Source organism: Peromyscus eremicus, chromosome 5 (assembly GCF_949786415.1).
Source record: "Peromyscus eremicus chromosome 5, PerEre_H2_v1, whole genome shotgun sequence".
NCBI classification, from domain to species: domain Eukaryota; kingdom Metazoa; phylum Chordata; class Mammalia; order Rodentia; family Cricetidae; genus Peromyscus; species Peromyscus eremicus.
Genome location: NC_081420.1, coordinates 90,908,104 through 90,923,440, shown reverse-complemented (window position 1 = coordinate 90,923,440; position 15,337 = coordinate 90,908,104). Strand labels below are relative to the sequence as shown.

At 46.0% G+C, this 15,337-nt stretch overlaps 1 protein-coding gene across 4 annotated transcripts; it reads right to left on the bottom strand.

Annotated features, from left to right (window-relative positions):
- Positions 1-487: 487 nt before the first annotated feature.
- On the bottom strand, positions 488-13,851 carry C5H16orf46 (chromosome 5 C16orf46 homolog). Of its 4 annotated transcripts, none has more exons than XM_059263944.1 (3): positions 13,617-13,851; positions 3,022-3,269; positions 488-1,554 (listed from the first exon to the last, which is right to left on the bottom strand). In XM_059263944.1, exons 2-3 carry the CDS (start codon positions 3,229-3,231, stop codon positions 517-519), a joined length of 1,248 nt encoding a protein of 415 aa, XP_059119927.1. In that variant the 5' UTR covers positions 3,232-3,269; positions 13,617-13,851; the 3' UTR covers positions 488-516. The 4 variants fall into 4 exon arrangements, with proteins under 4 accessions (XP_059119927.1, XP_059119925.1, XP_059119926.1 ...); XM_059263942.1 differs by having other exon boundaries at positions 13,637-13,849; XM_059263943.1 differs by lacking the exon at positions 13,617-13,851 and adding an exon at positions 13,443-13,557.
- Positions 13,852-15,337: the final 1,486 nt, after the last annotated feature.

Here is a 15,337-nt window from a genome sequence, read left to right as displayed (position 1 = left end):
TGGGAGGCACCAGACAAGGAGAAGGCCAACACAGGCTGGCCCAACCTAAGTTTGTAAATGGCTTAGCAGCAGAATCAGGTAACATGAATACAGTGGGTTCTTTTATTTTTGATTGGTTAGTTAAAAAAAAAAAAAAAAAAAAGTGCCTCGTTGTATGGCCCAGGCTGGCCTTGAACTTTGGCATCCTCCTGCCTCGGTCTTCCAACTGCTAGGATTATAGGTGTATGTCACCTAGCCCAACAGGGTGTTTTTGAGAATGAAGCCAACCCCATTCAAATCTGCTCAATTTCCCCTGATTCTGCGATTAAAAAAAAACCCAAACCGAATGGGTGAGGAGTGGAGAGGAGAGGGAGGAGAGAGGAAGACCGACCGAAGGGTGGGCATGAAGAGGAGAGGGAGCAAGAGAGGAAGACCGACCGAAGGGTGGGCATGAAGAGGAGAGGGAGCAAGAGAGGAAGCGGGGAGACATACGAGCTCCAGGCAGCACTTATTCCCAGGAAATTATATTGTGACAAATCAGAGGACTCTGTGAGTAGAGACGGGGATGACAACTCTGCTCACTGTGAGGGACGGCAAGAGAGGTTTGGGGAACATTTTCTTCTCTAGCGCTCGAGGCCTGTTTTCCTGCTTGGCCTCTGGGAGAAGGTGCTTGTGGGTGCTCCTGGCAGGTTTGGGTTCCTTGGCTTTGAGCCTGGCTCTGCAGTTTTGCACTCCCTGTTTATGCAACACCTGCAAGGTGGCAAGATAGTGGATGTTGGTGGGGTTGGATGGGTACATAGAGCTCTTCTGGGGCAGGAGGGACCAGTGCAGGCAGCACCTTTGAGACTCTGCCCCCAGCAGGTGTGTCTGGGCCCCAGGGGGAGAGAAAGGCAGCATGTCGGTGACCTTCACGTGGCTGGCCAGCTCAAAGTGTCTCTTTTCACTTTTCCCATCAACTGTCTTCAATCCATCTGTACCAGCCACACACTCCTCCTTTTCCGTCCTTAGCGCCTTTTCTTCTGGCTGCCAGAAAATATTCCTGCTCTTCTTACTCAGCACATCCAAGCTGCTGGGGGGAGAGGTTTTCAGTGGGGGCAGAACCATGAGGGCCTTGGAATTGAGGGAGTCGGAGATGGAGAGGCCCCGGTCAGTGCTTCCGCAGGGGTTTCTGCAGGTCTTGCTGCTAACTGTCTCGGGAATGCCCCATTCTTCCATGCACCAGATAAATTCCTTGATTTGCAGGCTTTTTTTTTCTCCATGCAAGTATGTGGGAAAGCAGAGTTTGTGAGGCTCTCTGGAAGCAGTGCTGGGGCCCTGGGAGGGGCTGTGGCACTTCTCGGGGCTGCCGCACTTCTCGGGGCTGCAGCTCTTCTCGGGGCTCACCTCAGCCACAGCACCAGCCTCCAGTTTCCCGACCTCTGAGAGGGAATGAGCCTCCAGACTCCCTTGAGAAAGGCTCATACAGAACAAGCAGTTGCTGCCGCCGCCACTGGTGCCTTCTCCCACCTTCCCCTTTTTCACTTTCTTTCTTGACCAGATGCAGGCAGTTGGTGAGGTCCTTCCCCAGCCGTGGACCTGCAAGAAAGTAGCGTGTTACCCTCGAGCTCGCTGTGCTAGGGCCCTGCTGCCTCCATTTGGGCCACACTCCTGTTCTGGCAGTCTTATTTGAACCACATTTTTTTCTTAAAATTGACTTATCATAAATACACACACACACACACACATACACACACACACACACACACACACACACACACACAGAGTCTTATTGTGTAGACTAGCTGACCATAAACTTACAACACTCCTGCCCCAACCTTTGCTGTTTTAGCTCACACAAGCAACGGTCTTACAGCCATATATGCTAATCTCAAGTACCAGCAGGAGGAGCTGTTTACTGACACACTGACAGCGGCACCCTAAAAGCCACCGGAGTACCAACGACAGCTCCCTTCAGAGGCAATTCAGTTCAGCACTATGGACTCAAGCTGCCATTCTCGTCCAAGGAGTTCTTGTACTGTCGGTCAGTTTCCCAAACACAAGGAAGGTTGCTCAGAAAGGCTGGAGGGGCAGCAAGGAACAGAGGCAGAGTCCTAGGAACCCAGGATTCCTGAGTGCCCAAGGTACAGCTATGCCCACCTACCTACCCCTAAAGCCCCTGGCTGTGGCTGCCATCTAAAAATAAAGGACTGTAACTGTGATAAATGTAACACTAAGTAGTTAGGGGTCACTCATTTGAAACTCAAATAGGACAACCTGTATTTTTTGTTGTATAACCTGGAAACTCCGCATTTATTCTTGGATTTGACCAAGTTTCCTTATTATTTAAAGTTTTTATTTAGGCAGTGAGGGTGTATGTGTATGTGTGTGAATTCACACAGGCACGTATGACCAGTGTGTGGATAAGCATGCCATAGTGTGAGTGTGAAGGTCAAAGACAATTCTGTAGAGTTAGTTCTCTCCTTTCACATTTCTGTGGGTCCCAAGGATCAAACTCAGGTCTCCAGGCTTGTATTACAGGTGCCTCTACCTGCTGAGCCATCTTGTTGGCCCACAGTTCAACCAACTAAGTCATAAGGCCCCACATTCCTGATGAAATTGCGCTACCAAGGCACTTGCGTTACAGTTTTAAATGTCGGCTTCCACTCCTGGCTCTGAGAAACCACAGGCCTCTAGAGAGACAGGAGGAGACAGCCTATGGGTCTCCCAGGCACTGAGCACAGGGCTGGAAATATTCCAGCCCTCTCTGCCCAGTTACTGGTTGAGTGATCTCTGTGTACCGCATTTCACCTACTGGGTGCCTCAGCATCCTCATTCACAGAGGGAGGACTCAGGTGGCTACTGAGATGCAGAAAGAATAACTTAATGCTCAGCTGTCCATGCAAAGCTGTGCCACGTGTGCCCAGGAGCACACACTCCTGTCACTCTATTTCACTTCTGTCCCAAGGCTCCCACATTCATTCCAACATTTCTGGTAACATAAACTACTTTGGAAAAAGATCTGTAGTGAAGACCCAAGTGAGGAAGACCCAAAGAGACACTTACGGCTTCTTCCCACCCGGTGTTGATGGCAAATTCGCTGGCCCGTTCATCCTCTTCCAACGTGAGGTCGCTGATCCCGAGAAGACAGCAAACATGATTCCTCTCACTTCTCTCATCTGGACAACCTAAAGTCAGTGCGGTTTCTTCTGCATCTTGAATTTTCTTACTTTCATTATTTTCTCCAACAGTCTCACTTTCCGGACAGAGATCCATTACTGGGGTGATTCCTTATAGTTTTAAACATCTTCTTCCTGCAAAGTCCAATTAAACTTGGTTTTAATATTTGTTTTTTTTAAATTAAGTCAGTATCTCAAGTGGAATATTTTAATGTATGCAAGAAGACAGAATAAACATTTCAGAATTACCCATTTCCAACTGCTGACAGAAAAGAGATGGCTAATTTTAATTAAAAAACTATTTTTTTTAAATTTTGTGTGTGTGTGTGAGATGGGGGTGGTGGAGGGACATGCCAGGGCACTCTAATGGAAGTCAGAGGACAGATCATCAGGATTGTGAGTTGAGGGCATTTACCTGCTGAGTCATCGGCCATCCCGAGACTGATGAATTTAATAAAGACCAAAGGAATGAAGAAAAGGCAACCACAAGACACTGGCATTGGCTCTGTCTCTGGTTACTGCTACAGCGCTCATAAGGGACGCAGGTCTACAGATGGCACTGTGCTGCCATCAAGAGAACAGTGGGAACTCCCTCAGAGTTGGCTGGGGGTCCACAAGCTTCCAAGGAAGCTGGTCAATCACATGCTTCACTTTCCTTCCTACACTTCTACCTGCCCCCACTCTGCTTCCCTAAAACAAAACCAAGCAGTGAGTGTTGGCAGAGCTATGGAGAAATCAGAGCCCTCATCCCCCACTGTGGGAAAGCATCTTAGTAACCCACCATAAGGTGAAACCGGATTGCCACAGAACCTGATTAACTCTGCCCTGAGGTTTACACTTAGGAAAATTGATTCTGGGCTGGATAGTGGTGGCTCCCGCCTTTAATCCCAGCATTCAGGAGGCAGGTGGATCTCTGTGAGTTCAAGGACAGCCTGGTCTACAGAGCTAATTCCTGGACAGCCAGGGCTGTTACAAAGAGAAAAGAGAAACCCTGTCTTGAAAAAAAAGAAAAAGAGAAGAAGAAGAAGGAGGAGGAGGAGGAGGAGGAGGAGGAGGAGAAGGAGAAGGAGGAGAAGGAGAAAAGGAGAAGGAGAAGAGAAGAAGAGGAGAAGGAGGAGGAGGAAGAGAGAGAGAGACAGAGAGAGAGACAGAGAGAGAGACAGAGAGAGAGACAGAGACAGAGACAGAGACAGAGAGACAGAGACAGAGAAAACTGATTCTCACTCCTTTGCCAGAGTCTGGACACAGTGTTAAGTGCTGGGAAGGACTGAGGGACTTATAGAAGGATGCATGGATTTTTTTTTCTTTTTTTGCAACAAGGTCTCTCTGTGTTGCCAGACTGACCTTCCAGCTTCCTGTCTTAGCCACCAAGTAGCTGGGAATTTGGATGTGGGCCATCATTTCTAGCTAGGTGCTGATGCATATATGTATGTACTGTTTGGGGGTGAATATATATGTTCCACCTTTATATAGGTTCTGGGGACTGAACTAAGGTCATCAGGCTTGGAGACAAGAGCCTTTACCTGCGGAGCCATCCTGATGGCCTGAGCTGTGGTATTTTTTAAACCCTGCGTCATTCTATAAAGACCCATCAAATTAGAAAACTGCTGCTTTTGGGAAGCTCTTCCCAACACTGAAGCAACACTGGTTTCTACACACCAGAAACATCTTCTAGCCCTGCAAGCAGAGCGAGGCTTTGCAGTGGGAAGCGGGTGCACAGGCTAAGCCTATGGAACCTGAAAATGTCTGCATCCGAATCACAAAATGCCCTATCTGGACAAAAACACAAGCCTATCAAAGCCCCCATGTTCTTTCTTACAGAGTAGCCATTCCAGCTCTTAGAATACGACTCATGGGTCATGAGAAGAATTTTTTTTTAAAGATTTATTTATTTATTATGTACACAGTGTTCTATCTGCATGTATGCCTGCACTCCAGAAGAGGGCACCAGATCTCATTACAGATGGTTGTGAACCACCACATGGTTGCTGGGAATTGAACTCAGAACTTTTGGAAGAGCAGCCAGTGCTCTTAGCCACTGAGCCATCTTTCCAGCCCCAAGAAGAATCTTAATGTGTCTACACAGATTGACGGTGAAGACCAGCAAAGAATGAAAGATGCAGTTTAGGGTGAGCCCCGTGCTGCGGTAGAAACTGGAACCCATGGTGGTTTAAGAAGATGGCCCAGCTGCATTCCATCATACCGTAGCAAAGAAAATTCAGGAAAGCAATTTATACATCCATTATAAACAATGTTTTTATATGTACTTCACTCATGATCTGCACTGACTCCTTTGACGTCAGGAAAACTAGTCAAAATTTAGTTAGATCAGTGCAAAGCAATTCATTAGAGACACTTGGGAACACTGAGCTTCTTCCTTCCTTCCTTTCCTTTTTTTTTAAAGTTTTTCAAGACAGGGTTTCTCTGTGTAGCTCTGGCTGTCCTGGAACTCACTCTGTAGCCCAGGCTGGTCTCAAACTCACAGAGATCTGCCTGCCTCTGCCTCCAAGTGCTGAGATTAAAGGCGTGTGCCACCACCGACAGGTGAGAACACTGAGATTCTTGAGGTTCCACTAGCAAGAGAATGTGGCTGCCTTTGTCCTAATTAAAAAAAACAAAAAACCAGGGCCACTGAGATGACATGCAGATGGTAGGTAAAAGCCCTTGCAGTACAAGACCGATGACCGGAGTTCAATCCCCAGAAGCCACAGGATCTAATTTAAAACAAACAAAAACAAAACAGAAAACCTGAGGCAGTGATAGGTATCTATAACTCCTCCTACACCCCCAGTGAAAGGGGAGGCATTGACAACAGAACCTCCTAGAAGCTTATTAGCCAGCTAGCCCAGAATACAGAGCACAGAAGATAAAAAACAGATGGAGGAGGGAGAAAATCAACTCCAGAGAGCTGTCTTCTGACTTCCACACACAGCCTGGGCACATCTGAGTGGCACATACATGCCAATGTAAACACCCCCACACATTAATAAACACACTTTCATTATTTTAATTATGTGTACATGTGTGGAGGGGATAATTTGCATGTGAGTACAGTACCCATGGAGGCCAGAGACAGAGAAGCCCCAAGAACTGGAGTTACAGGCAGTTACAAGGTACCGGATATGGGTTGATAGGAACCAAACTTGGTCCTCTGTCAGAACAGTTGGTGCTCTTTTTTTCCAGCCTCAAAATTAAAAACAAACCAGTTCATGGTCTGGATTTTAAGTTTTCCGGCTATAAATATACCTTCAACTTTTGCTACCCATTCTGCCATTTAATACATATTAACAGTTTAACACAAAGCAAGAATAAGCGGGTGGTGGTGGCACACACCATTAATCCCAGCACTGGGGAGGCTGAGGCAGGTGGACCTCTGTGAGTTTGAGGCCAGCCTGATCTACAGAGCAAGATCTAGGACAGTGAGAGCTATACAGTGAAACCCTGTCTTGAAAATCCAAAACAAACAAATAAGCAAAAAACAAAACAAAACAAAACAAAACAAAAAGCAAGCATCAACTAAAGCATGATGGTATACATCTGTAATCCCAGCACTTGGGAGGCTGAGGCAGGAGGAATTCAAGGCCTGTTTCAGTCTTCCCCATCACCATCACCAAAAATAAAAATAAAATTGCTAAAAGAATAGATTGTGATTTCTAATCTGAAAAAAAAATACATTGTGGTATTTTGTTTGGTTTTGGTTTTGTTTTTTTGAGACAGGGTTTCTCTGTGTAGCTTTGGAGCCTTTCCTGGAACTCACTCGGTAGTCCAGGCTGGCCTAGAACTCATAGAGATCTGCCTGCCTCTGCCTCCTAAATGCTGGGATTAAAGGTGTGTGCCACCGCCACCCGGTGTGTTCATTCTTTTGTTTATTTTTGGCTTTCTTTTTAAAATTTATTGATTTATTTATTTTGGAGCTGGAAAGGTTGTTTTGCTGTGCTTGGAGAGGACCCATGTTCTGTTCCCAACACCTACATGGCAGCTCACAATTGTCTGTAACTCAAATTCCAGGGAATCTGATTCCCTCTTCTGGTCTCTGCAGCACTGGACTCATGTGGTACACACACACACACACACACACACACACACACACACACACACACACATATATGCAGGTAAACACTCATATTCATAAAATAAAAACAAAATTTTATTAGATTTATTTTATGTATATTGGTGTTTTCCCTACACGTACATATGTACACTCAGTGTGTGCCTGCTGCTGCAGAGGCCAGAAGAGAGCACTGGATCCTCTTGAACTGGAGTATGGAAAATTGTGAGCCACCATGTAGGTGCTAGGAATCAAACCTAGTTCTCTGCAAAAACAAGTGCTCTTAACCACTGAGGGACCTCTCCAGCCCCTCTAATGTGTCTTTGAGACAGAGTTGGCCTTAAACTTGAAGCAAATCTCCTGCCTCTGCTTCTCTAGTACCTCAGTGCCTAGCTTGTGGTTTCTCACAAATTACATGCAGATTTACTCTTCTGTTAGAATGCAGAAGTTTGTACTGATATATTTTCATTTTTAAATTTATTTATTTTTATGTGTATGGTTAGCACGTATGTGTACCACATGCTTGCCTTGTATGCTAGGAGACCAGAGGAGAGTATTGGATCCCCTGGACTGGAATTATAGGCCATTGTTAGCCATCATGTGGGTGCTGGGTATTGAACCTGGGTCCTCTGCAAGAACAGCCAGTGCTCTTATCCCCTTAGCCATCTTTCCAGCCCATATTTTCCACTTTTTAATTCATTTTTTTGTTTCTGAAAACAGGTTTTCTCTGTGTCCTGACTGTCCTGGAACTTGCTTAGTAGACCAGGCTGGCCTTAAACTCACAGAGATCTGCCTGCCTCTGCCTCCTGAGTGCTGGTATTAAAGTTATGTGCCACCACCGCCCAGCTCTTAACTCAATTTTCACACAGGGTTTCATGTACCACAGACTAGCCCTGAACTCTCATAGTGAATTCATGAATCCCTGATCCTCCTGCCTCTAACTCCTGAGTGCTGTGATTACAGGCATTGGCCAGCAAGCCCAGGGCTTCAAAACTAAATTTCATGTGTGTATGTCTACTCACGTGATCAGTGAATGTGTGTACAGGAGTGTGCACATCAGGTGGCCTGCTCTATTACTCACCTGCCTTGTTCCCTTGAGACACTCTCATTGAACTTAGAGCTTACCATTTTCTGATTAGACTGCTTGGCTAGCAAGCCCAAGTATTTCTCCTAGGGTAGGCTTAAAAGATGCCTCAGTCAGGCTGGAGAGATTGCTCAGAGGTTAAAAAGAACACTGACTGCTCTTCCAGAGGTCCTGAGTTCAATTCCCAGCAACCACATGGTGGCTCACAGCCATCTGTAATGAGATCTGGTGCCCTCTTCTGGACTGCTGTCATACATGCTGTATACATAATAAATAAATAAATCTTTAAAAAAAAAAAAAAGATGCCTCAGTCATACAGTACTTGCCATACAAGCTTAAGAAACAGAGTTCAGATCCCCAGCACCCACATAAAAAGCCATGTGCTGTATGATACGTGCCTTTAATCCCAGTGTTGGAAGGGCAGAGACAGGAGGACCCTTCAGTGAGAGAAGATGTCTCAAAAAAATAAAGTGGGTAAGGGCTGGAGAGATGGCTCAGCAGTTAAGAGCATTTGCTACTCTTACAAAGGACCCAGGTTTGGTTTCTGGCACTGAACTCACATGGCAACTCACAAGAACTGGTAACTAACTCCACTTTCAGTGGATATGACACCCCTTCTGGCTTCCATGGGCACCTGACATGCCCATGATGCACATACATTGAAGCAAAACCCTTGTATACATGAAATTAAAATGAATCTTAAAATTATACAGATATAAAAAAAATAAGGTAGAGAGAGATTGAGGAAGACGCCCAATGTCAACCTCTGGCTCTCTGCACGCCTGCACGCACTCAAGCACATCTGAACACATACACACAAAGACACACAAGGAACATGGAGAACACTTTATAAACTAGGAGGTGCATATGACTGACATATCTTCTCACAGAGCTGGGAGGTTAATCATGGAATCTAAAGCCTCAAACAAGAAGTACGGGGTGGGGGGGTGGTGGTGGATGGGCAGTGGTGGCACACTTGGGAGGCAGAGGCAGGCAGATCTCTGTGAGTTCAAGGCCAGCATGGTCTACAAAGTGAGTTCCATCTACAAAGCGAGTTCTAGGACAGGCTCCAAAGCCACACAAGAAACCCTGTCTTGAAAAACAAACAAATAAAAAACAAAACAAAACAAAACAAAAACACAACAACAACAAAAAAACCCAAAAACCCCCAAGAAGTTCACATTTATATTGGCTGGGGCCATCTGATGTAAACAACACAACCCTCACCAGTTTGGAGTTTTGTTTTTTGGGGTTTTTTAATTTATTTTTATTTTATGAACATTGGTGTTCTGCCTGTAATGTATTTCTATGTGAGGGTGTCAGATCCCCTGGAACTGGAATTACAGACAGTTGTGAGCTGCTGGGAATTGAACCTGAGTCATTTTTAAGAGCAGCCAGTGCTCTTGACCATTAAGCCATCTTGATTTTTTTGTTTGTTTGTTTTTTTGGTTTTTTTCAAGACAGGGTTTCTCTGTGTAGCTTTGCACCTTTCCTGGATCTCACTCTGTAGACCAGGCTGCCCTCAAACTCACAGAGATCCACCTGGCTCTGCCTTTTATTTATTTATTTATTTATTTATTTATTTATTTATTTATTTATTTATTTATAAAGAAAGTTTTGCTATAGACCTCAGGATGTCCTGGTACTTGTTAGCCTCAAATTCATGATCCTCTGGCTTGTGTCTCTGAAGTGCTAGGATTACAGGGGTAGGCCAATATATATACATCTACAGTGTTTTAATAGGTAAACAACCCTAATCAGGGCTGGATACATAGCTCAAGTCAATAAAGTGCTTGCCTCATAAGCATGAGACCTGAATTTAATTGCCAGCCAGGAGCCAAAATGCTAGGTATGATGTCATGCATTTGTATTTCTGATGCCAGTCAGGAAAAAGATAGGTGGATCCCTGGGGTTTGCTGATCCAATTGGTGAGTCTCAGGACCCAGGGAGAGACCTTACAGCAATGAAAATTATTAAAAGTCACTATGTAACCTGTGGTGGTATTGTGTTCCCCAAAATATTGTGTACCTTAATAAACTTATCTGGGGTCAGAGAACAGAAAAGCCACAAGATACTTAGGCTAGAAAATGTTAGCACACGCCTTTAATCCTAGCATTCCAGAGACAGAAATCCCTCTGGATCTCTGTGAGTTCAAGGCTGCACTGGAAACAGCCAGGTATGGTGACTCACGCCTTTAATCCCAGAAAGCAGCCTTTAATCCCAGGGAGTGGTGGTAGAAAGCAGAAAGGTTTATAAGGCGTGAGGACCAGAAACTAGAAGCATTTGCCTGGTTAAGAATTTGGCTGGTTAGGCATTTGGCTGGTTGAGCATTTGCCTGGTTAAGCATTTGGCTGGTTAGGCATTTGGCTGGTTAAGCATTTGGCTGGTTAAGCATTCAGGCGTCTAGCAGCAGTTGAGCTGAGAGCCATTGGGATGAGGACACAGAAGCTTCCAGTCTGAGGAAACAGGACCAGCTGAGAAATTGGCAAGGTGAGATAGCTGTGGCTTGTTCTGTCTCTCTGACCTACCAGCATTCACCCCAATAACTGGCCACAGGTTTGATTTTATTAATAAGAACTTTTAAGACTCATGCTACAGTAACCTGCAGAAATCTTCAGGGAAGAAGTGAGTTCCAAAGCCAGACTTTGAAACTGGGAAGCTGGGACCATGCCCAGCCACATTACTTAGTATCACTTAGTACATGACCTTACTCTCAGAGGCAAGACACTTGGGACTGGATTGTAACACTGCCACCTCCAGCTCTTATAGCACAAAGAATCTTCTTCCACCCCTCTGCAGCAGACCCTTGTTAGTCACTCTAATTGTGTACAATGCAAAGCTATTCAATGACAGAACCCAGGTCAGATGCCAAACGCTCACTGTATGGAGGAGGCTGGGGGTTTCTGTTCTATCTTGAGGAGGCTATACATACACGGGCCAAGTGTTCAGGGCACAGAGATGCTGTGCCCCTACAACAGACCTCCAAACACAGCAGATCTCTGAAACACTTTGATTTTGAACTATCAGTTGATCAGCTTAGATAATTCAGAAAGGGACTCTGATGTTCTATAGTTTGTCCTTTTGCCTGAAAATGCCTTTAATTTGCCAGGTATGGTGGTATACATCTTTAAACCCAGCATAAGGGAGGCAGAGGCAGGTGGATTTCTGCAAATTTGAGGCCAGCCTGGTCTACATAGTGAAGTCCAGGATAGCCAGGGCTAGATAGAAAAATAGAAAAAGTGCTTTTCCAGAGAACCTGAGTTTGAATTCCAGTACCCACATGGCAGCTCACATCCATTTTTAACTCCAGTTCTAGCCCCTGAAGGCACCAAGCACCAACATGGTGTCCAGACATACATGGGACAAAACACCATACATATAAAAAAAAGTGTAAAGAATTGAAAAAACAGGGCTGGAGAGATGGCTCAGAGGTTAAGAGCATTGGCTGCTCTTCCAAAGGTCCTGAGTTCAATTCCCAGCAACCACATGGTGGCTCACAACCATCTGTAATGAGATCTGGTGCCCTCTTCTGGCCTGCAGGGATACATGCAGGCAGAGCACTGCATGCATAATAAATAAACAAATCTTTAAAAATAAAAAAAAAAAAAAAATAAATAAATAAATAAATAATCTTTAAAAAAAAAATTTATGCCGGTCGGTGGTGGCACACGCCTGTAATCCCAGCACTCGGGAGGCAGAGACAGGTGGATCTCTGAGAGTTCGAGGCCAGCCTGGTCTACAGAGCTAGTCCAGGACAGGCTCCAAAGCTACAGAGAAACCCTGTCTCAAAAAAACAAACAAGCTGGGCGGTGGTGGCGCACGCCTTTAATCCCAGCACTCGGGAGGCAGAGGCAGGCGGATCTCTGTGAGTTCGAGGCCAGCCTGGGCTACCAAGTGAGTCCCAGGAAAGGTGCAAAGCTACACAGAGAAACCCTGTCTCGAAAAACCAAAACCAAAAAAAAAAAAAAAAAAAAAAAAACAAACAAACAAAAAAAAAAAAGAATTGAAAAAACAGGAGGATATAGATACAGTTTTGTAAATGGAGCGATTACACAGCACATACAAAGTACTGGGTTCCACCCCCAGGAACCAAGCATGAGGAAGATGTGGGCAGGAGGATTACAAGTTTAAGGTCATTCTTGACTACCTAACAAATTCAAGGTTAGCCTGGAGTACATAAGACTCCATCTTAAAAAAAAAAAAAAAAAAGTTAATTCCTATTCCAATTATCAACTCCACACAAGCCGAGGCTACCTAAATGTGTTGAAGAGCTTGACACCTGCCCACAGCAAGAAAAAGTTGTGTGGTTGATTAATTATGTCTGCCACAAAAATAAAGTGGTAGTGTACACATTTGCGTTTATCAGCGCTGCCAGAATATGACCGACCAACCTGAGATTCCTACCTCTAAGTGACACATTCCTAATCTATCAGCGAGCATGAAAAGCAGGCTGACTGGCAAGAGACAAAAGCCCAGGGTATTGAAGGCAAAAGCATGCTGCTGATGTCAGGGCAGGCTACCTCGAACTTCCTTACCGCCTTGCCACAGCTTCTCATTGCTCTGCATCTCATCTTACTAAAAGCTATGGCTTTAAGGGACTGGTGTATCAGCTATCAGGATTCAGTCAGAGTAGAGGTGTGGTAGTATATGCCTCAACCACTCAGAAGGTCTCTGAGGCAGGAGTATACCAAGTTCCAAGCTAACCTGGGCTACATAGCAATACTGTCTCAAATGGACAAAACTAAATAAAATAAATGTATCTTCCTATGTTAATTAGCTGCGACATACTTATATGCCTATGGGGTACAGCTGCCATGATGAAGTAATCCTTGAGTTCTTCCGAATTCAAGTAGGACATGTACAACCTTGAGATGAAGCCACTTCTATTCCAACCACTTACAACTCTTGCCCTTTTTCTCTTTTGCCTAGGGTCTCGATTTTTGTTTTTTGGCAGGGTCTCACTTTGCCCTTTTTCGACTTTTTGTTTCTGAATTCACTAGGTGCCTAGTCCTGAAAGGATGGCCTTCCGAGGGCTCCCAAGGTTCAAGGCAGACAGAAAATACAAGCCCGAATCCTGGCGCCCAGACCTTCGTATCTGGTCCCTTCCTTCACCTAGTGGTCCCATCACACTCCTTCCACTTCATCAGGCTCCTCTCCTTCCTCCCGCGGCTCCTACCGTGCCACAAGCTGCTGGTTTGCCCTTCTTTCAGGAGGTCACTGAGGGCTGCACCAAGCTCCGCCCTTGAAGCCTCGGCCACGCCCTCAGGGACCACGCCCATCAAACGGCCCCTCCCCCGAGGCCCGCGCGGCTTCCACGCCCCGCCCAATGCAGGCCCGCCCTGAGCCGTACCTCCTCTTCGTCTCGCTTACCCGCCTTGAGGGTTGCTTCCTTCCTCGGTTCTGCCACCCGCGAAGTGTCCTGGACACTTTTTCTTGGGAGAGGACGTAACCACGTCCACTCAGACGCTCCGACGGGGCCGCGAGGGAAGGAAGGCCCGGAGCGGCTCGTCCCCGGCCGGCGGGCATGAGCCGGGCCGTTGCCCTAGGTTACGGCCGCGTCGGGGGCGGGGCGGGGGGTGTGTCCTGGCAGCTTGGCGGAAGTGACGTAACGCCTCAACAAAGCCTCTCAAGGGAGGTAGGTCTCTCTGAGGGCGGGGTCAGTGAACGTTCCCTTGGTGCTGTGCGCGGTTGCCAGCTGCCTCCAGCGGCCTGGGATGTAGTTTGGGGCGTCTGTCCAGCGGCGCCTGCGCGTGGTGACATCACTTCTGGGAAGCTGCGGCCCGCGTGCTTCGAGGGTTTCGAACTGTCGACGTTGGGCGGCCCAGTTGCGTTGGGAACAACCTTTTGCCTTCAAGAAGGGACACAGAGAAGCCAGGCAAACAATACCTGCAGATTTGGCACTTGTCCCTTCCTTCTTGAGATCCTGCGTTCTATTGGAATGCATATCCAGAACTTCATGAAAAGACTCGTTTTTGGTTTGCGTGCTGTATAGCCTGGTGTAGCCTCGAACTCTTGGCAGCCCTCCTTCCTCAGTCTCCTAAATCAACATTAAGAGGATTACGGACGTGGCTTCTATACCTGCTGATGAGAAGGATTTCTTGTTTTGTTCTTTTCAGTGCCACCCGCTTTACTGGGGCAGTAGCAGCTAACACTCGATGATCTTTTGGCAAGTTGATCCCCCCCCCCCCCACCTCGCCGCCATGCTGCTCTTGTTGCTTTTGAGCACTGAAAGACATACCCCAGGCTAGAAACCTGTGCCTGAAGTGAGGCATTGGGTGGTAAGTCTAGCACCCCAACTCAGGTCTAGTACCAGGGCCCCTCTGCTTTCTGATTTAAAAAGTATTCCTACAGCAGGAAAGCAAGTCTCCAATACCACTATGACTCAAAGGCATTTGGAAAACTAGCTAAGAATGACTAATTTTTACAGATTTATAGCGTTAAAGGACCGTAAAGATGTAATGTATGTAGTACATTATTCAATAAGGTTGGAACAAAGTCCTCTTCTAGAATATGACTACTTGTTAGGTTTTTCCCCATACATTGCTATCCCAATATGTTTCATAACATAGAAGTAATGGTATGATGCATTTCACAATTTTATTTATATGTAATTTTAGATTTATTCATGTGGATGAGTTTTGCCTGTGTGTGTGTATGCTTGAAGTTAGCTAGTTTGTTGTTTTCCAGGACTTCACATGCTAGTCTATCACCAAGACGTGTGTCCAGTCTGTGTTTTGGGGTAGGGTCTCACTATGTTGCCTAGTCTGGCCTCCGAGTCCCTATCCCCCCTCTGTCCCTGGGCACTGGAATTACAAGCCTGTGTCACCAGACCTGGTCACTCAAGCCCAGCAATTTGGAAAAACAATCAAAACTTCCAGTCTGCTGAGGACCTGAGTCTGTTGGTCTGAAGCACTGGTCTTTTATAATGGAGCCTGTGCCCAGAACTCTCTAGTGGTTCACTAAAACCCAATATGGTCAACCTTACGGGGTTTTTTGTGGGGTTTTGTTGTTGCTTTGGGTTTCTGTTGTTGTTGTTGTTGTTTTAAGTTTTAATGCTTTCTGAGCAATCTC